The sequence below is a fragment of the Lagopus leucura genome, unplaced genomic scaffold (genome assembly GCF_019238085.1).
Source record: "Lagopus leucura isolate 7727_CA_CO unplaced genomic scaffold, USGS_WTPT01 Super-Scaffold_100002, whole genome shotgun sequence".
Taxonomy (NCBI): Eukaryota; Metazoa; Chordata; class Aves; order Galliformes; family Phasianidae; genus Lagopus; species Lagopus leucura.
Genome location: NW_024962263.1, coordinates 20,517,639 through 20,539,690, shown reverse-complemented (window position 1 = coordinate 20,539,690; position 22,052 = coordinate 20,517,639). Strand labels below are relative to the sequence as shown.

At 39.5% G+C, this 22,052-nt stretch overlaps 1 protein-coding gene across 3 annotated transcripts in view; it reads left to right on the top strand.

The window, feature by feature from the left end:
• TRIO (trio Rho guanine nucleotide exchange factor) overlaps positions 1 to 22,052 on the top strand; it is a 224,410-nt gene that overhangs the window by 45,601 nt on the left and 156,757 nt on the right. For all 3 annotated transcript variants that reach the window (XR_006178638.1, XM_042870088.1, XM_042870089.1), the window contains exons 2-4: positions 12,690 to 12,764; positions 18,020 to 18,134; positions 21,238 to 21,430. Coding sequence is in view for 2 of the 3 variants with exons in the window: in XM_042870088.1 (XP_042726022.1) it covers positions 12,690 to 12,764; positions 18,020 to 18,134; positions 21,238 to 21,430 (383 nt within the window). In the remaining variant the exon portion in view is untranslated. The remainder of the gene's footprint in view (positions 1 to 12,689; positions 12,765 to 18,019; positions 18,135 to 21,237; positions 21,431 to 22,052) is intronic.

Below are 22,052 nucleotides of genomic sequence, written 5' to 3'. Positions count from 1 at the left end.
TGAGAAGGTGTTAAGAATTTTTTGGTTTTGTTTTGGAAAGAAATTTCTAGTGTTGCAGTGATTGAGAGAAACTTTAAATATATTGCTTCAGCTCTTAATTTTCTAAGGCAGTCTGTATGTGGACTTTTGTGTAGATCGTGGAAATATCTTCTTGAAGGAAGATGAGCATTCCAGAAACTGGGATGTGGATGTTTCAGGGATAATTGAAGGATTCAGTTTCAGTGTATTGTAAACAGAGATTAAACAGTTAAGGGAAATAATTCTAGATTTCATTATACATTTCTGTGGTATCTCCTGGCTAGTTAATTCTTGTGTATGCCATAGTTTTTTTTATGTAATAACTTCTGTAGCTGAAATTGTAGGCTTTTCATAGATGAGTGGGCAGAGTGAAGGTTAACTCGAGTTTAAATTACATTGCATTGAGGATATTTCAGGTTTTGCCATTTGTGGGACACTGTGTGAACCATAGCTTAAGTTCAGACACTTAGGTGGTAACTTTTTTTTTTGGCTTTATTGAAATGCCATTACCTAATATAAACGTGACCAATTTCAGATTACTAAATTGAAATTTTAAGCAAAGAATTATAAATCTCATTTGTAATTACTTGCTTTTCATTGACTGTAGACATAAAAGAGGTGAATAGTTCTGTTTGCAGTGGAGTGGTCCGTTTTATTGTTGAGTTTTGCAGCTACAAGATTTCTGGTACATGACTCCAGACTTGTATGCAGCCAGGGAGACTGTGGTTTTTAAACTGTCCTCTGATCTGGGAACAGTTGCATCTGGGTATTACATAGGATTAAATAGCAATCACTGTCAAAGCCTATTTGGTAGTAAATCCAGGCAGAGCAACTGTTAAACAAACTGACAGTCAAGCAAACTGTACAAGCAGAAGATACACACCGACCAAGATGGCTTGGATTTTGGACATGCATTGCACATTTTTTTTCATCTGATTGCTCAAACATGACTGGGTGAAAAATGTTTTGACTTGGAAACAGTGCTTCTGGGATGAGATAGAAACCTCTCCCTTATGGAAATTATATCAAATTCACTCTGGTCTTGAAGTCAAATCCAAATTTTTGAAATCCATTTTTTTTTCCCCTAACAAAGGAGTAAGGATTTAATTTGCTGCTGTTTATAAACATCATTTAGTTTATCTATTCTGTTGGCCACAGGTATATTAGCCCTGTAGGATATGAACTATGTGCTCTTATAAGTGGGATGCAAACCAAAAAAGTGCTGTACTGATACTTCTGAATGGTAAGTTGATTGAATGTTCCTTGTACTTTGTCTTGTAATGGCATGTTACTGCATAATATTCAAAATTAAAATGAGTGTGTAGCTATGATATGGTAGAATCTTCTCTACTTCTGTGTTAGTTAATGACCTTGTAAGATGGAGAAACAGAAAACACAGTTATGGTGGGTGAGGCTTGACAGAGCTTCTTGACAATGTGTCAAAGCAATTCTGTATTCTTTTACTCTCCAAATAGATGTGGGTAACACTTCATGTTTTAGCATGATATAAGTGACAATGGCAACTATGCTATTAGGTGTCAATCAAAATAGCATGCACGCTTGTAATGTTAGTCATCTGCTGAAGGGAGCATAAATGCAGATACTGAGCTCATTATGAAGAGGAATGTCTGTGGTGTATTCAGGGTAAATAGCACTTCTAAGTAAATGAAGAAGATTCTGGAGATAAGGATGTTACTTATAAAGCTGTTCATCTGGCAACAATTCATTAAGGAATAATCACTGAGCCAGTAACAATACAGTTATTTCCTTGCTCTAAAATTACTACTCTGGGAAGTGGGAATTCAGAGGATGGCATTGTAGCTGACTACTATAATGCAATAATTTCATCTTCTGTGATTTGATCCATAAACTCCAGTAGCATTCAAACAAGTGCTGTCATCTACTTTAGGTAAATTTTTATTGTAGGTTTTCAGTGATCCTTCTCTTCAAAAATGTCTTTATTTCTGTTTGGAAACTAAAAGGATCTGTAAAGATCTTTCCTAGTTCAAGACCCAAGTCAACATGTGACGAATGCTTTATTTTCCTTGGAGTTGCCATAGTATGTTAAAATTGAAACTCACAGTTGAGCTTCTGATGTTCAGTACCCTTGAAGTGAAACGTGTAGGTATGGTTGGTTTGTTCAACTTAGTTGAGCTTCTGCTTCTTTGGTAGGCTGGAGTTCTAGAACCAGCTCTGCTCCCTACTCTGGCTCTACTGGAGCTGGCTCTTACTCTATAGTAATATCCTTCAAACCTACAATACTTGTTAAATATGCAGAAATACAAGGCATATATAGAATGAGGAGGTTATTTTAATCAGGATTTATTTTAGTGTATGGTATGTTGATTTCTGTTAACTATAGTCAATCACTTTAAGTAATTCAGCAAGTTAAATATGCTTTTTTTTTTTTTTTTTTTTTTTTTTTTTTACAAAAAAAAATCTAGTTTTTTGATAAAATTCCAAAATTGAAATTTTTTAATTTTTTTCCCTGAAGTTTAAATCTTTTTTTTTTTTTATTTTTTTTGACTTTTTTAGAAGAATTGCAAAGAGTTGTACTTAAAGTCAAAATCTAAGTGTTTTTTTAAACACTAACTTGCATTTATTTCATTAAACATAGATCTGGTTTCAGATAACTTCAAGGTCGCCCATGACTGATGGAGTTCTAAAAATCTGTTAACGTGCTACAGAATATTTTTTTGTTCTTAATTTGGTTGTGTCTGCAAATTCAGTGCGTCTGGGAGATTTTCATGGCTGCCATCACAAAGTCTTTTTGTTTCGCCTTTTTTAAAGTATCTCTCCAAGTAGTTTATTTTCTTTTATGATTCATGCCCTTATCCTCTTTGGTGGAGTGATGTGCTAGTAAGAAATGTTCATTAATGCCCTTGTATCTTCATATTTGAGATGTAAATACCTAAGTGGATTCAGTACTTTGTTGTAGTCCAGTAATAGTCAATAAGCCTTCTCTTAATGAAGGCCAAGATTAATATTTCAAATAATTACAGTTCCTTGCAAAATTGTTTACAGACATTTGTGACTTAATACAGATAAGTTGGTTCACTTTTGACTTGAACAGAATGTTGTTTTCTTCCTCCTTACATTTGTTAACTCATCCGTGTGTCCTGCTGTGTGTATTTGGAAGTCTGCTTGATGGTTAATCAAAGAAAGAATCCTTAGCCTACTTCTGGTAAACATTATGCAATTCTGTCCTAAGCAGGCATTGCCACCAACAGGAACTATTTACCAAATCACATCTTTGATAGTGTGGCTGCATGGAACTTGTCAGAACCCATTCCTTCACTTTTGCTGCATGTCAGCACTTGCGCACACACATGTGCGCGTATAATCACCACAATCATTTCATGAGCTGTCAGTAACTGTTTGCACAGAGCTCTATAGCAGAAAATTAAAGCAGTCTAGCTGTATTGTGGACTTCTGAGCTAGCACTCTGATTAAGGCTTAATGTCTTAGTGAAGTGTTTCTTTTTGGAAAGCTGCAAGTAACTTTCTGCTACATCCCTGTGGTTAGTCCACTGGCTGCCAGTAATTACTTTCTACCTACCCTACCTATGTCACCTTGCATTGGTATGTTTCATAGAAGCATTTAAAGGGTGTGATATAATAAAGTCTTTAAGTTCTTTGAATCAGCTGGTAGACACTGCAGACTGGGCTGACGTGGTAAAATGGAAGCAGACTGGTAAGTTTTACCACCTAGAAGCTCTGCAGCAACTCTTATTGTGCTTTTTATCTAAATGATTCAATTTTAGATACTGCAAAACAAGTGCAGATGAAGAGCTACTGCTCAGAATCATCAGTTATTTCAATTAAAAAAAACCAACACAATAAACTTGACTTTCTCATTTAATTGGAAGTCGTTTTGAGAAATGAAATTTGCAAATACTGACATAACATCAGTATTATTTTAGTTTAAATTGGAAAAATTGTAAAGACCTAAACAACTGATTTGTTTAGGGAACTCATATCAATAGTAACACTTTGAGCCAAGAGCTTGAAGAATGACAGCTTAGCAAATCTGGGTATAAGAACATTCATTTGAAAAGTGGTTTTAATGGCAATCAGTTACCCAAAGAGGTCAAAAGCAGGCCTTGTGTAAGGATGGGATTAACTCACATCTGCCAACAACAGGCTGCTTTGGTAGGCAGTTTAATCTTCTAATATTGGCCTTGCCTGAGATGCATGTTGGGCTGACTAGCAGCGCCCTTGGTAATCAAATAAGCTAGGAGCTGCAGGCCCTATTTACTTGGTTAGGAAAGCATGAAGGGAGGTGGCTTTGATGTATCAGCTATTGAAGCTTTCAGGGAAGTTTTTTATAGAGAAGTCGCAGTCTTCTAACTGAGTGCTCAGTAACACAGTGTTGGACTCAGTGCCATTTTCCATGTTCCACCCCGCTGTCTGTTCAAATGTTTTGAAAAAGCCAAGCGACTTGGGCTGGATGCTGTGCAGTGTTCAAGTAGTCAATGGCTAAAAAGGCTCAAAAGGTGAGGTAAGCCACTAATGTGACTTGATTTCTACAAATTTTGTTTGTTTTGGTCTTGAAGTAATGGTAGAATATTCCATTCAAGTTGCCAAACTCTCATGTCAGAGTACCAGAGCTCAGAAGTGAAGAAGAATGCTGCTGCATGACTTGTCTGCAACAAAAGTGGCTCTATATCGAAGGCACTTCAGAACAGTGTGCTTCTCATTTAATAATGTGTTTAAAAAAAAAAAAAATCATCAAAAATTCTCATTTTAACATGATGAGATGGTGCTAGAAATAAAAACACTAAAAACAAACAAACAAAAACAGCTGGAGAAGTCGGATTTCCCACTGTGCTGCTGATCTGTTCTACAGAGGTTAGTTTTTCCCAACCATGCATTCTAGGTGGCTTAGAACTGCTAACTGGTTTTAGAGTTGAACATTTTCAGAGAGAATTTGTGTATTTGATTGTATCAGAAACTGAACACATGAAGAAAGAGACATTGTTAAAACTTTACCTTCTGCTTTTAAAATGCATTGTTGGCTGCTGAAGTCATGCAGGCTTCTGAAGTAATGTGTTTCTATGCGTGCCAAAGTGCAGTGCTGCCTGTTAGTACAGTCAAAGTACTAGCTCCTGTTGGCTCACAGAATTTATCCAGGGAATCATGTTTGTACAGTCTTGTGAGGAGGGAACCTTTATTGTAAAAGCCCCCCCAAAAAACATTTTAATCCATCTTAGGTTCGGTAGGCTTTTGTGATCTTAATTAGAGGTATTACATCTTAGCAACAGGATGAGGGGAAATGGCTTTAAACTGGAAGAGGGTAGATTTCAACTAGGTATCAGGAAGACATTCTTTACTGTGAGGGTGGTGGACACTGGAACAGGTTGTCCATAGAGGTTGTGGATGCCCCATCCCTAGAAATACTCAAGGCCAGGCTGGATGCTCCATTCACCAACCTGTCTAGGGGAGATGTCTCTGCCCCCCCCCCGGCAGGGGGTGCGAGATGAGCGGCCTCTGCCGCAATGAAGCGGACTCGGTGCGCTGCCGTCTGCTGCCGGTGTGACTGGGATGGGCAGCTGGGAACGTGCGCCGATCACCGCTCGCGCTACCCGCGCTCTGGGAGACGGGAGGTTACAGCATTCCTCCTTAATGTAACTGTAGTTCTCGGATAAAGCATATGGTTTCTTTCAATGAGCGCGTGAACGTTACGTTATGGAAAGAAGCAACGGCCCATCCGTCACCCTTCAGCTCCCGACCCTGCAGGTTCCTGCCCGGACCGGCGGCCGCCTTTGTCCTCGGTCCGCAGGCCCTTTGTTCCAGGGCGACCGGGCCCACCTGCGGGCGGCCGGGCGGGGCTGCAGCGCGGGCGTCCCCCCGCCCTGCGCTGTCGCAGCGCTGCGCCGCCGCTGGTACAGTGGCTCTGCGGCGTCACGTGGCAGCTCCGCGAGGCGGCGGCGCCATGCGCTGTTGAGGGACTGCTGGCCCCTGCGCGGCACGGCGGCTCTGCACGGTGACGAAATGCGAAACGTCTGTGCGGGAATGAACAAACACCAACACACCGACCGTCGTTTGAGTACTAACGTCTCCAAATAGGAACGTGATCTACTCCCGTTTTTGCAAACAACTTCTGCAAGAAGTCGATGGCCGTTGTTAAGTATCCACACGTCTTCACAGGCCAAATGGTGCAGGAAAGAAAAAGTGAATGAAGCTTCCAAATGCCTTAAAACCTATGAATCCTACATAGGATAAGTTGGTAGCACAAAAGCAGTGCTTTTTGCAATAAAAAGTTATTCTAAAGAACACGCAGTCTGGCTCTAAGTTTGATTTTAAGTTTGATGGAAACAGTTCCTCCTGTCGGTGCTCAGGATGATTCTTAGCCTGCTGGTTTGTGCTGCCCTTGCTGTAGCCTCCGTCAATTGCAGTGGGGAAAAAAAGTTTCTCCAGATGGTGGTTTGGAACAAGAGCCAAAGGACATGAACTAACGTGCTGTGCTCCAGCTGTTGCTGAGCAGAATGTAGGAGCTACCACCTTTCACTCAAGCTGTTTTTCAAACCAAAATGTTGGTAATACTGCTGTTAAAGCAGTAAGTTAGACTAGGAGACTGGGTGCTGTGATGATGTGGGCCTGTGAAGCTGTGTGTCAGTAGTGGCTGTCAGCAGAAGCACCAGGAACGCTACAGGGTGTGCTGCTGGGGCGTTGCAGCACTGAACGGTGCTCCCACCAAAACAGGTGAGCTCCCAGTAGCACTGGTGGGACAGCAGGAGCAGGATGAATGCCTGCAGGCAATATGGAAGTATTTGAATGCACGAGTCCCTTTGCTTTAAAGAAAGAAAACAGATCAGGTTTTGGGTCTCAGTTTAGTTTTGATTGAAAAATGTATTTTTGTAGGATCACAGAATTGTTAAGGCTGGAAAAGGCCTTTAAGGTCATCTATCCAACTGCCAACCCACCCCCACCATGCTTATTAAATCATGTTCCTCTGTGCCACATCTCCATGTTTCTTGAACATCTCCTGGGACGGTGACCCCATCACTTCCATACAGAGTTATAGAATGGTTTGAGTTGTTGGGGACTGTAAAAGGCCAGCTAGTCCAACTCCCCTGCAGCAAATAGGAACACCTACAGCTAGGTCAGATAGCTAGATCTCTGTCCAGTCCAACCTTGGATGTCCCCAGGCACAGGACATCTGCCACCTCTCTGTTCAATTATGGCAATTTTGTAACCATTTCTCTCTCAGTAATAATTCACAGCCAGGAGAGGTGTCTCGGTGTTATGGATGACAAAGCACTGAACAGTTACAAAGAGTAAGAGAGATTAATTTTAGCCAAAAACTGTACATAGTGTGTAAGCAGCGCACTACAGTCTAATAAATTAGATTTCCTCCCTTGAAGGCAGTTTCTAAGCTGTGTGCTTCTGTGAGGCCCTGGCTGGCAGCATGACATCACTGCATACCAGCATTGTACCAATATGGTGCGCTCCTGTGTGCTCCAATGTGGTGCAGTGTGTGTGAAGAGTAGAGAGGTTGCAGAGCAACACAGAAAGAGGAGAAATGTTTCTGTGAGCTGTTGGGATCGTACCAAAAGTTTGAAGGTCTTCCGATAGACTCAGTCTTCAGCTAGATAAGAGCTGAAGGAGTCCAAAGGATGCTTGTGTCACGCAGTTGGAACTGCATCAAATTAAGGACAGGCTTCTTGGTATCCTTGTTGTAAGCACCATGCAGTCTAGTCCAAGAAAATGTCTGAATGAGTAAAAGGTGAAAGCCAAGGTTAGTAATGTTGCTCAAAATACTGTATGTCATTAAAAAAAATAAAACAAAAACACTGATGGAGTTCCTCATTTTTTTTTCTAAAAGGAAATATATGTTCTTAAAGATGCAATAACATCCGTTCTTAAAAGTTAGTACTGAGTTACCATAGTACCTGTTATAACTGCTCTTCGGGGAGCTCGTGAAGGGTGGAGAACAGAGCTGCATTCTTTGCTATAATTTCTCTGAATTTTGTTGTTTTGTTGCAATGGAAAAGATGGTGTGAGATTGCTGAACAGAAATGAACACAGGCGATGTCTATATCAGGAAGTGATAACAGTGCAGTTGGTGAACTGACAGCTCTGACTGCTCTATGAATGTTGTGCTTGAGTACAAGGGTTTGAATTTATAGTTAAGCCACTCATGAAATTGAATTTGGCACTTAAAATTCCAAGTTTAAATCAGAAAAAGCTGTCAGTAATGCCATACATGCATTAGCATTAGTTACCTTTTGTATCCCTTTCACTAGTGCTGTTTTTGCCATTTTCTGCTCTCTGAAAGTTCTTTCTCACGCATCCCTCAGCACTCTGGGTCCAGCTGTATTCCCAGGAACTGGTGCAGCTCTGCAAGCGTTTTTCCAGATCTTACTGACAAAAAGAAAGAATTGAATGGTTCTACTGACTTGCTTAGTGCTGTTTCACATATAGTAACTTCAGTGTAAAGATGTGAAGGGTTTCACTGCGCTGCCTGCAAATCTATTCAGTTTTTGTATTTTCCATAGGCTATAGCAATCTTTAGAAACTGGCCCACTGCCCTATTTTAAAAATCTCTACGTAGCAAAATAGGAGAGTAGGAACCTGCTGTGTGCTCTCTTTCTTTCTGCACGCTTGGAAAACGTTGGAGGTAATGCATAAACAAACCTGTAGCTGACGTTTATCATATACAGTTGTTAACTGATAGGCTTTGGAGATATAGGATTAATGTCATCATTTGAGATACAAGGGAAGAAAGTAGGCAAGCAATGAAACCTGAACGCGTCAGTCTAATAATGATTTAATTTTAGTGCATTTGCAGCTTCTTTATTCTGTCTTTTGTTTTATTTGTCTTTTTTCTTAATGAGCTGGAAAGCAATTTCTTTTGAAATGTAGCTGTGATGACTTTACAATTGCAGGGAGGAATAGCTCAGATTTCAGAATCTTGTAGTTAATATTCTTTATGCTGTGAAACAGAAGAAATGCAGCAACGTCTTGGAGCCTTTTTCTTAAATGTTAACTGGCAACAGTTGTTGTTGTCTCTAATCCAAAAAAAAGTTCATTAACACAGAGAGGCAGTGAATGCAGAACAACTTAGTGTCTCTGCACCTTACCTAGATATAGGGAGATGCTTATTGATTAGGAAGTGGTCTCTTATTTTTCTGTGGAAGTTTTATTTTTCTTTAGGGTTTGATTTCTGTTACAAAAGGCAGGGGTGAGAAGGATGGTGCTGTAAGGCGCAGCCTGGTGGAGGGGGCACTTTTGCTGTTGGTGTATCCTATGATGAGTCAAATGACACAGAGTAATTCCTCTGGAATCAGAAGAGAGCTGAAAGCATCAGTGTCTTCTATGATGAGTCTCTGGCCTCTTTTTTGTTTGTGGCTGTAAAAAGATCTTGATTTTATGTTTTGAGGTGAAAAGTAGTTGTGCTTGTAAATGTGCAAGTTCAAGACAAGTGTTCCTTTTTAGCTTGTCTGTCTTTTCAGAAAGCTTTTTCTGCTGTGTTTCAAAGAAGTTTTGAGTCATCTTTCTGAGCGAGGCAGCTATGGATGAGTTGTTCAGCCTCTTTGCAAAGAGATGCAGCTCTTAGCCTCAATTTCCTATTCTTTTTGATGTCTTAGTAAGATTATTCTTATGAAACTGGGTTGTGTCCTTGCATAGTGAGTTTGCATGATTTCAGCTTACCTCAACTGAGCATCAGTGAAGGCACCTGAAAGTGCCAAAGAGACTTCAGTATTCCAGCAACAGTAACACAGCTTTGGGGAAACGGTGATTGTGTTTTGTATCTCTGTTCTGTAGTTGATCTGTTAGCTTTAAAGATGTATGTGCCACTACTTCATCTGTAGCTTTTACTTGTGTGGCTACTACCAAATCCTACAGTGCAAGATGGTTAACAGAAGTAATGTATCTGAAGGAGCCCTCTGCCATACACTGGGGCAGCATTTCTCTCAGATGTGTGAACCACTGAGCAGGGCATCGAGCTGTTGTTACTGCACATCTGAGTTGCTCGCAGTACCTCAGTGTTTGGGGACCTCTGCTGTGTGATGCAAGGCCTCAGTAAGCGCTGGATGGTGGCACTGAATGCTGGCACTGCTCCAGCGGGAGGCTGTGCTCATGGAGCTCTGGGAATTTGTGATTCTGAACACTTCCTGGGGAGAAGCATCTCCTAAATGGAAGCGGGCTGCTTGTTCATGTGCTCCTTCATCTACTCACATTGCATATTAATTAGCATGATTTGAGCTCCCTCATCCCAGCTGGCAGTTAGAGGAGTGTCTGTACCATGTGTGGGGCAGCAGCAGGGCAGGAGCTGCCTATTCAGAGCGTGGAGCCGTAACCGAGTGTTGCTTCAGTGGGTGCTGAAAGGGGTGGTGTTACTGTTTGGGGAACAGAAGTGTCTGTGAAAGATGTAAGGATAGGATTTATTATTAAAATCCATATTCGGGGGGGGGGGGGGGGGGGGGGAAAGAATAAAAATAGTGGATTTCACCACTGAGTGGTGAAGGGAACAATAAATGCATGCACACTCTGCCTGTAAGGACAACAGCGTGCACACTGCTGCAGCCTTTGTCCGCCGCAGGGGATGGGGAGGATGATGTCATCTCCCGGGTTGGATGACATCACCTCCCATAGCGTGTGGTAGCGGTGAATCCTGGGCACTCAAAATATGGTACTTTATTGCCTCGTTCATCCTGCTTGCTCCTTGTGTTCCACCATCAACTGTAATCCCCACAGCCTTTTCTTTTGAGCTTTAATGCTGCGGAACTGGAATAAAAATAATCTGTTTGGTGCAGCAGGAGCGGTAATCCGAGGAGCTGCAAGGACGCACAGACCTGGAGCCAGGCACTGCCGCAGTGGCCGAGCTGCTCACCTAGAGCCACCCCTTAGTGCCCACAGAAATTGACGTGCCCCAGGCAGAGCAGGCTGCGCACACTCTGAGGTGCTGCAGGCAGGCTGTGGGTTGGAATGAGGAGGCAGGATAATTCTGAGCTAAAATGGACAGCAAACACAGCACTGCATGCTTTGTAGGTGAGGAGAAAGTGTTTTCTACCTCTAAATTTGCTGTAAAGAAAAGAAATTGCCACAGTTCATTAGAAAACGGTGCAGGCTAAATCAGCATTAAGCTTACCGCAGGCAGCTGAAAGCACAGCACAGCAAGCGTGCAGCTCTGGAAGCGTGCCTGCATGCCTTAGCAGTCAGCTGAGGCCCAAGTATTTCAGGATGGAAAAAGATATTTGCTGTCTCTTTAAATTGAGTTATTTAAGCCCAAGGTTGTCTTAAACTCTTGGTTATAACTTTAGTTCCTACTGAACGCAGACACAGTGGGAATAAAACAGTAGGCAGTTTCAGTAAACAGCTGCTAACCCGTAACCAGTACTCTGTAAGTAAGGCAAGAGGTCCCTTCTGGACCATGTGCAGCCCTAGGGAGCCTTGGGGCTGGCAGGAGACAGATCCCTGCCCTCCTCAGCTATGGTGGGCCTGGTGCTGCTGCTGGCAGGGCGCTGCCTGAGGGAGCGCTTCACTCTGGTCAGCTGCTCTGAGAGCTCCTGCCCAGTCTGGGTTTAGTTGTGTTGTGGCTTACACAGGGAATCAAACAGGGAACTAGCCAGTGAGATTTGTTCAGTATTGTTCTGTTTGCTGTCAGCGGGTGGTGAGACGATATCCCAGCTGAATACTAGCAGTGAAATGAGGGGATGCTGCTGCGGCCTATATACGTGGTACTTCTGACCAACGTTTCTCTAATGCATTTTTAAAAAATGCCTGGTGATTGTTAGTCTGCAGTCTTCCACAGGAAACCTGTCATGCTGCTTCACTCTCCTTTCAAGAGAGGTGATAGCTGCTGAGCATCACTGTCAGGTTCTTCTGCCCTTTCTAGAAAGGAAGAGCAATACATTTTAGAAGAGTCTGGCATGTGCATACCTGAGCTTCTCTTGTAGTAACTGCCAGAAACTATCAATAATTACGAAGCTTATGTTATCCCAGAATAGATACCGTCTTCAAAGATGATTTGTTGTTGTTGTGTAAAGGAAAAGTTTAGAATTTGGCCACAGAAATGTAATGCAAGAGGAGGGATAGTTGGTAATCTATGGCTTTGCAAAATTGTCTGTAATCACTCCCCCTAGGGACTGCTTAAAACTATGTGTGTGTAGAATTAACAAGGCAAAATGTACCTTCTGTTACAAGATACTGCTCTTGTAAGGCAGCAGAAAAACTGCAGCTTTATCTCTGATTCTGCTTGTGGAAGTGATGTAAGGAAAATAAAATCTAAATAGTGGTGTTGAATTAGGCTTTTTTTTTTTCTTTTTGAGGATGGAAAGTGGTTGGTGCTTGCTGTAAAGATGTCTACTCTTATTAGCTTGATATTGCGCCCATGCTCGAGCTGAAGTTGGAATATTTAAAGTAACAGGAGCCAACCGATTCTTGTAACTTACTGATGGAAATGGCTAATGGCAGGGTTCTGTCTTTTCAGGTCTTACTAGCATGCCATGATGTTTATGTTAAATTAATCGAAGCAATGACTTGTTTATTGATAAATGTTAAATGTTTACAGTTTACTTAGTGCAGTCTTTTATTATGAGATTATTTTAATTCTTATCATTTTAACATTGGTTTTCAGAGGTAAATGTTATTACAGTACATTCATTAGAAGTCGTAGCTACTCTCTGAATTTCTGACTAATTACCTTGTATTGATGTTTTTCAGGATTTCGCAAAAATGATGAAATGAAGGCTATGGAAGTTTTGCCAATTTTAAAGGAAAAAGTTGCATACCTTTCAGGTACAGTTATTTTCTTTTGTTGTATAGTGCTTAACTGTCATATCAGTTGCATATAAAATGATATTTTAAACATTACAGCTACCATTGTAAAAATCATAGATATGTAGGAGAGCAATAAATACCATTAGATATCCCAACCGTAACATTAATATTGATGGGAAAGGATGTATAATAATAAAGGTATGTGTTTTGTTAAATGGAGAGCAAACTTCTTGTCCTGCCACCCTCTGCATATCCAATAGTGTTACTTAAAACAATTTCCTGTGCTGTAATCATATTCCTTGTACTATTTCAAATTCTTCTGCTAGATAGTTTTACAGAGTTGGCGTTGTTACAGGTCAGTCCGAGGCATGGGAGAAATATCCTTGTTGCAGAGGTGAAATTTCTGAGTGTATCCTTTGAAGCACACGTATCTTCGTGGTGAAATGAGTTAGCATCTAATTTATCTCTTGCATACACTTTGAACATTAGTTGTTTACCTAACAAGAAGTAGCAGAGGATTTAACAGTGTATAACACACTCTATAACTTAATAACTTTACTTGATGGAATGATGACTGTTCGAGGTGCTTATTCCTGTGAACTTTCTGAAGTAAGTGCTTCCAAACCTGTTGGGATGAGTCAGCATCATTCTCTTTGCCATAATCGTAGTGTCACATGATTTGGAGGACAGCCTCATATTTGAAAGTTGGTGGTTATTTTTGTTTTTTCTATGTTTGTTTCTTTTATTGTTTGTTGTGGGTTTTTTTTTTTTTCTTTGTGGGGAGGGGGATGGGAAAGGGCATCATTTATTTAGAAGTGCAGAAATAAAATTTATATTTGTTAAAGCATAAAAAAAATAATCCCTGAAGTTGCAAGAGATTTGCTGTGGATCATGATGCTTGTAGGGGCAGTGTGGAGTTTATGTCCTTTCTGTGCTTCTAAGTATCATTCTAGAACAAAAATAACGTTTTGTAAAATGACTGACATAACAGACCAATTTGCCTGATAATCTAGAATGTCCTACTGCCTTTCCTTATGAATTGTAATGCTGGTGAAGTCTTCCTTAAAACTATATTTTCAGAGGAAAGGAATAAAGTAAATGGAATTAAATACAGAATTTTGATCCCTCATTGCTCTTTTGTTTTGACCGTGCTTTATGGCACTTCATGAAAAAAAGTAATCTGTTTCCATTCCAAGACCTCTACATTTCCAGATTATCCAGAGCTTAGTTTAGACACCTTACAAAGGAGATGAAAGATGATAGGCTTTCTCTAATGTGTGCTTTTAACCATTTGGCCTTCTCAAAAGGCACTAATTCTGTGAGAGTAAAGAGGCTAAATGTAAGCTGACGATGAATTTAAATGGAGATGATAGATTATGAACTAAAGGAGATGAGGAGCAGGCAGGCAGAAATGGTTGCCAGTGTTCCTGTGTGAAGGTAGTTAGCTTCTGACAGAAGAGCAGACCAAACAGCTGTGGGCAGTGAGCTTGGCTGGAGATGATCTGCCAAAATCCATACTGTTTCACATTTCCATTGCAAGTGGGTCTGAAATGAAATGAGATACATCAGTAATACAAGTAATTTAAACAAACAACGCTCCCCTGAAACCAAACCAAACTAACACCACCACTGGGGCTTAAGCATTTTGGAACAAGATCTGTCAAGCCTTATATCTGGGAATATACAGATATGTGAGACCACTGGACAACTGGCTTACAGAGGCTTACAGTGTGCGTGCTTTGTGTCATTCAGAAGCACAACTCCTGCTTTAGTACTTGGTATTAGTGTTTGTAGGTACAGTAAGTAGTTAAGATTTGTAGAGGAGGAAAGAGCTTTTGGATTTCACTGCAATATTTATACCTAAACAATACTCATTCCTGCACCAGACTGTTTCAGTGATAGCTGTTTCCTAAGCCATTCTTGAATTAATGTTCTGATCCAATCAAGAATCTTAATACACTAAGATTTAAGGCACTTGATATCAAACATCTACTGGTGTACTACTTTCATTCTGACTGTACTGCATTGCAATTAAACTCTATATGAGCTTCCCTTTTTGTCTCCAGTAGGTGCTTCTTCAATCTCTTTTAGGCTGAATTAGGCTGTAATTATATATTGCTTTGTTTCAGTCTTTCCATTTGTTTGCACGTGTACACATTTTACATGTCTGCCCAACATAATTTTTTTTGCACAATCTGGTTGCTTTTGAAAAGGCTGTTTCAGTCTCTGCTTTTTCTTTGCCACAAACCACAGTAGGTCTGATGTGATTCACCCTTGGGTTTCTCCTCCATTGTCACAATCTAGTCTAGTCTCTTCTAATGAACTGTTAATAATGTGTTTTTGTAAATGAAAAAGATGAGTGGGTTTTTTATAGTCTAGTATATCTGAATGTATATTTAAATAGAAGAGAATTCAACTACCTTGTCTCTGTTATCTGTGGCGCAGAGCAGGGTAGCAGACTTTTTTGTTTTGTTTTAAGGAAATACAAACTAAATGCTGTGCAATGGGCAAATGAGAACTGCAGTGCACTTACTCATCTGTACTTTTTAAAGTTTGTGGGCTGTGTGCTCACTGTAAAGAAATTTTTCCTCATGTCCAGTCTTGAGCCTCCCCATTGCAGCTCTATGCTCTTCCCATTCTGCTATCAGTGAGCAGGGATAAGAAATGGTCACCTCTCTCTCCATAAAAACCTGATGCTTAGCTTTGCCTGAGTATTTTGAGACTAGGTGAAAAGGCATTTTCTTAAAAAAAAAAAAAAAAAAAGAACTATACTGCTCAACCTGATTGGTTTTGGTGCCATTTGGAGACCACTGACAAGACTGTTGTTAGTGATGTAAACTGGACAGAAGTGATTCATGTTAGCATGACTCATGTGAGTTGATCAACTACTTGTATGACACATCTTGGCATAAACAGAATATCTCAATACCATGGAGGTTTTGTATGAAAGAAAAAGGGTAGAAATGGAAGTCTGACTGATGAAAGCAGTAGCTTAATATGTTTTTGTAAAACCAAGACAGAAAGAGGGTTGACTTGAACAAAGGCTATTGTGAGACAGGAAATTCCCACCTGGTGCCTAATGCATTGTTAGTTTTAACATTCCAGTTTGTGTATGACACAGGAGCATCAGGAAGAAAGGAAATGAGGGTAATTTATTGGAAAAAGCCTAAGTTTGGCTTTCTAGGCATAAAGCTGGTAAAAGCTTTAGCAGATGAAGAAAAAAATGTTGTATTCCAAAGCCCTGGGAACTTTTTTGCTTAATACTTAACAATCTTAGTACCTGGTTTAAGACTCAATAGCGGAACTAATTTTGCAAAAAATCAAGTCTGTATTCATTTCTTCATTAGTCATATCATCATATTAGTCAAATTTGTGTGATGAATTTTGTCTCCAACAAATGAAAATTTCAGGATGTGATTTAACAGGAGTTTATGCACCACAGTTTAAAAATTATTTTCCTTTGTGGTGTACCTGGAGCTGGGAGCCAAGCGAGATAGTGTCCAAAGTAACCTAAAAAGAATTTATATATCTTTCCTCTTCCATGATGGAAAATAATGTGATAGAGTAGTTAATCTGTAGGAAACGGCTGAAGGCAGTCTGAGAGGTCTGCATAGAACAAGCAATTTGCTTAAAATACTTGGAGAATGTAAAGAGAATTCAGTGTATCCTCTTCACTGTTAGCTTCTGCTTTCAAAAGGAAAAATTCTAATTTGAGCAATCAAGTGCTTTCTTAGTGCAGTTCAGATTAGTAATGTTTTCTAGTTGAAACCTAAATTTTGTAGATTTTGTAGCTGGGGAAGCATTAAGGGCTGCAGCAGCCTCTCATCTACGTTCAGTAGCTTTGAGGCCTGCTGGCCATTCTGGAGCTGCTGCTGATCCTTTGTACTTCCTTTCTCTTATGGCTTCTGGCCTATCTTCATCCCATCTCTTGCTATGCAAAAATCCTCAGCATTCTCTGAGACAAAATTCCATCAAGGCCAAACTTAACCCTCTCCAGTAGAAGAGTTTAGTTGTTTTTGCTCTCTTATCCTATTTAAGAGGGTCATAGAAGTCAAGAAGCTGAATTTCCTCTTACGTTTAGGTTTCTGCCACTGCAGCTTGACAGAAATCTGAAGCAGCTTTTCCTTTTCTGAGTTTCAGTTAGTGACTCATGGAGAATGTGCCCAGAGCAGACGCTCTGGGATCCTGGTTTTTGGGTCTGCAGCAAGCATGCAGAAGCTGCACTGGGGAGGATACTGGTAGATGTCTGAGTGACTGGTTCTATTCATTTGCTCTTGGCCCGCCTTTTTAAGGAACTCTTTAAAACTCTGTTAACAAACCTGCTTTTACAGTGGGGAGTTGATTAAATGAGAAAACACTTGGGGCATGGGATGGTATTTATGGTGTTCCTCTGTGTTTCTTTGGGACAGGAGAAAACAGTCCACACACATCTGTGCTTGAGAATGTATATGTGAAATTTAGTTTGTAGGAATGGGTTTGTGCTGTTGTATGAACGTCACAGAGAGGGGCTACTGACTTACATGTAACAGTGAGCAATAGTAACATTTTGTTTTCACATGCAAGGCATTTGACACAAAATTGCATTTTCATTTTGACTACAGTAGATGTGTACAGTGTAACAAATAAGATGGATACATTTCTCTCACAGTCAGATTTTCTGGCTTGTTGTGTCGAATGGACTTAAAATTTCCATGTTTTACATTGCTAACAAAATAAAAAACTATTAAATAACAATTCAGAATCTTCACATCAGAATAGGGTAAAAATACAAACAAAATGCTTCAGTAGTACCCATACACTCATCTAGTATATTATACACCTAGTTAGGTGTTCTAGTTAGTTTAGTTCTAGTTAGAGAAATTAACATTGAGTGTTCTTGAAACATTTGCTGACTCTACAATTAAATTTAATCTGTATAACTGCTGATTCAAAGTTAAATATATAATAAAGCATCATTGCTAGAGATATCTGACTGCCCATCAAACTTAAATGCTTCTGTAATATGTGCATGTAATGCTGTAGTTATTCTTTGTTTCAAATTTTTTATTTTTGACAGATACTTCCTCATTGTAGTAATTGGGAGAGTTTGCTCACTGATATTCCCAACATGGAATCTAATTGACCATGTTGGCATTTAACATGAAATCTTTTTAAAGCGGGTATGCATTCAGTCACATTAGTAGGAATTAGGTTTTCTAAAAGCATTATGAATACTACATTTGCAAACCAGAATGATGTTACACTGGGTTTTTTTAATGTGTTTTGTTTTTCAGGTGGCAGAGATAAGCGTGGAGGCCCCATTCTAACGTTTCCAGCACGTAGTAATCATGATAGAATACGGCAAGAAGACCTTAGGAGACTAATTTCATACCTAGCTTGTATTCCAAGGTAAGTGCTGGTCACTTGATAGACTCTGAGGCTCTGCAGAAAAACAAATGTAATGTGCTTCAGTACACTCACAAGCTAGAACATTTTGTGTGGACTGGGGTTATCACAATGCTTCTGTCTGTTATTCATGTCAGGTAAGTTATTGTATCCTAATACAACACAGGAATACCTAGGAGAAATATATGTAGAATTTCTTGTACAGGTCTCAGATAAAACTGCAGAGATGTCTTTGAAAGTATTGATGTTAGTGTATTATAAAAAAAATTAAGCAATTTATTACAGTGCATTATTTAAACAAATCACCAAATCTAGTGCTCATATGTGTGTGTGTGTATGTACATATCTATACATTCACTCATTGTTCAGTGTATTCTTCATTATATATACATTGTTCAGATAGAGCTTTGTTCTGTGTGGTACAACTCGGGAGAAAAGTGAGCCTACGACCCTGATTTTATGTTTGTCTCAGATTCCGCCAGCATCCGGAACAGGGTGAAGCAATGAAGCAACTCTGAATATGCTTGAATATGTTTGCATGTGACCTAGCAGTTGTTATTATAGATAGAAAAAAATCCCTAGTGCAGCATACCTCAATACAATTTCTTATATAATAATAAAATTTCCTGTATAATAAAATAATATTCCTGTGAGTTGCTAATTTGTAGTCATTTTTCTTTGCATCAGATGTCAGTTGTCAGATAAGTACTGTCATTAAGCAACACCCCAAAAAGAAACATTCTAAAAGTCTAGTTAAATGTGGCTGTGGCCTTCCTAAGAAGTAATTTTTGGTATTTCAATTATTCTGGCTTTTATTTCACTTTGAAATGCAGAGGTGGTTTTTTGTTTGTTTGTTTGTTTTTTAATCAAGAGATCTGGAGAGATATAGGAAGGAAAAGGGGAAGAAGTTTTGAGATTTTAACCTCTGAAATCACTGGACTTCACATTTGAATGTTTGATGTATATTCTGACACTCTAGATCTTCATGTTAGTAGAGAAGTTGGTAGACAAATATGCATCAAAATAGGCCCCAGAGAGTTTTCTTGAGATAATCTAGCAAAATACAGCTGCGTTCTCATGCATGGTATGTGCTAATTTAGCAGCAAAATAGATTTAAAGTAGAAGCTTGGTTCAGGATTTTATATCTCTGCAAGCATGGAAGAGATTTGATAACGAAAACAGCTTTATTAAAAGTTTGATTTATTTTCATACAAGTCTTACAACTCCTTAACTGAGAAGTCGTAATTGGTGCAAATAGCCCCACAGTTTGTCAATTAATTACTGCAGTAATTACTGTAGAGTTACTGTACATAGTTGAAAGTTTTTGGCAACAGATCAAAACACCTAGGGTGGTATTCCATCTTAAATTTACATTAATTTAAAATTTATCTGATTTTTAAGTGTTGCTAAATTTAAGTCATCTGCTCTGACTGGACAAAGTATTAGTGTAGGTCAGATTTACCAAAGAGAGAATTTTGTCTGACCAAGACCTGCAGAAACAATTTTTGTGATCCCTAGCTGAAATAAATTCATCTTCTGTGAGATGACAAGGGCTATGTGATTGAAACTGGGGGGCCCATCTGCATCACGTGGTGAGGGGCTGCTTTGTACAGTCTTGTAGATGACTAGGTGCATGCCTCATGAATCAGTGGCAAGCACTCTTCCTCATGAATGGATAGTTTGTGTGGTAGGAAAGGAATGGGCTGAGTAGCACTCACAAATAATGTGAAGGCTTTGTGTAGGTGGGTGTGTCTTAACTACAAAACAGTATTTGTATTTGTGCTTTTAATTTTGTGATACTTTTGAAAAATATATAGAGTGTGGTCAGAAAAATGTGAAGTTGTAATCTGCGTGTATTCTTCAGTTATCATTGCTATTTTTGGGCAGCTGGGAGAGCCAACAGTTGTTTTGGTAAAATCCTTTATAAGCTGTTTTTTTAAAGCCAACATTAAAACAACTCCTCTTCTAAGGAAGTTATATTGCTGCTCCCTTCAGCAGCACTTCAGCTCTCTAGCATCACTCATTCATCTATCTCATAGTGTGACCAGTGAGACTGAATAATGCATGCCAATGAAGTGTTCTTACTTCCTGGATACTCTAAAAGTCTCACCACACAAATTCCAGGATTGCCTTTATGTTAGTCACATCCCTGCAAGTGACTCGTACTCACACAGTGGACATGTGGTGCCTTTTGATAGTCTGTTGGTTATGGCTTGATTTTGAAATTCTCCTTTCATGTTAACCTGTCTCTGTAGTATGTATATCCTGGAACAAAATCAAAATTTCTGGTGTTGGTGGTGATTCTTGCTGTTGATCAGCAGTACAAAGTGTACTATGTGCACAAAAGAAACAAAATCTGCTGTTCTCAGAGGAGTTGCCAGGAAATTTGAGTATAAGGTCTGCCAACTTTTGGACAGCAAAAATGAGCTCAAATTGTGTAGAAAGAAGTTGATGTGGTCTTCTTCACAATGACAAAACACTTTTTTATCCATTATATATCCAGAAATTGATCTTGTTACAGAAGTGATCATCAATAAGGGTTTTCATCTGCATTCTAACGATTTTTAACTCTCAGATAATCTGGGATATCCGAAACGGTTTACGAAACATTGCAGAAGTGGTAGGTAAGAACAGCTTACCAATCTGTCTTTTAGAGGTTCCCCTCAATGATTAGGAAAATACAAACGTTGCTATCAGTAAAGTGTGTGTTCTACAGAGTCATTTATAAATGAATTACATGTTGGTGCTTCTGTAAATGGTGACTTCAGTATATGTGTTGGGTAAAAGAGACACAAGACTGGAAGAAGAATTGTGCATATACAAACAAGGAAAATGAAAGAGGAGGTAAAGGCAGATCGTCAAATCAGCAACAAGTTTAAAATATCTCCCAGCAGGAGTTTGGCAGTGAAGTGACAACCGGCTTCCAGAGAAGTTCTGCATTGCCTTGATGAGAGTTGCTGTACGCACGAGGTAGTCAACAGCGAGGCCCTAGGGGTGTGATTGTTCATTAGGTTAGCACACTTTAATTAGGGAGTGTGTTGCTGTAAAAGTGCTGTCTGTGTTTGAATTTGTAACGCTTGATAACCTTTTCTTCTTTCTTCTGCAGTGAGGAAGTATGTAAAAGAGGATTCACTGTCATTGTAGATATGCGTGGGTCAAAGTGGGACTCTATAAAGCCTCTGCTGAAGATTTTACAGGAATCCTTCCCATGTTGTATTCATGTTGCACTGATAATCAAGCCAGACAATTTCTGGCAGAAACAGAGGACTAACTTTGGCAGCTCTAAGTTTGAGTTTGAGGTAATTTCCCGTATGCTATATGGATTTATATTTATTTCACGATTTAAGTGTACTCACTACATTGTGATTGACATCACAAGATTGACATCTTGAGCATTCTCAGGTAAATAATGTGGATGAGAAGAGAGGTAGATGAGGCCAATTGTGCCAGAGGGAATAACAGTTTCTTTAGCATACTTAAACTAGATGTGCACATCATCATATGTACTTTCTCTGAGTATGAAAAAGATGGACTTTGAGTTTTATCCCAAAAGTAAATCATTAGGTTTCATCTATATTTTGTCTGCATTATAGTAATTGTTCTATCATGTATAGAAGAAACCCAAATAAATAAATCTTGCCATTATCCTGCTGCTGATGTACAATATGCAAGTCAAAAGTTATTCAGAATAGTAGTCAGAAGGGTGGTTTCTTCAATGTGGTGAGATAAAGAAACAGCATTTCTCTGACTGGGGGGCAATATCAACAAGACAAGAGGCTGATCAGAATTGAAGTTGGAGAAGAAGTCTATAAAAGAAGTCATGTGGACTTCATAAGTAAAACAATCAACTTATAAACAGAGAGAACCAAGCATTTGAAAGATAAATTCAAATTTGTTTCAGTAACAGCATTTTTTAATTTT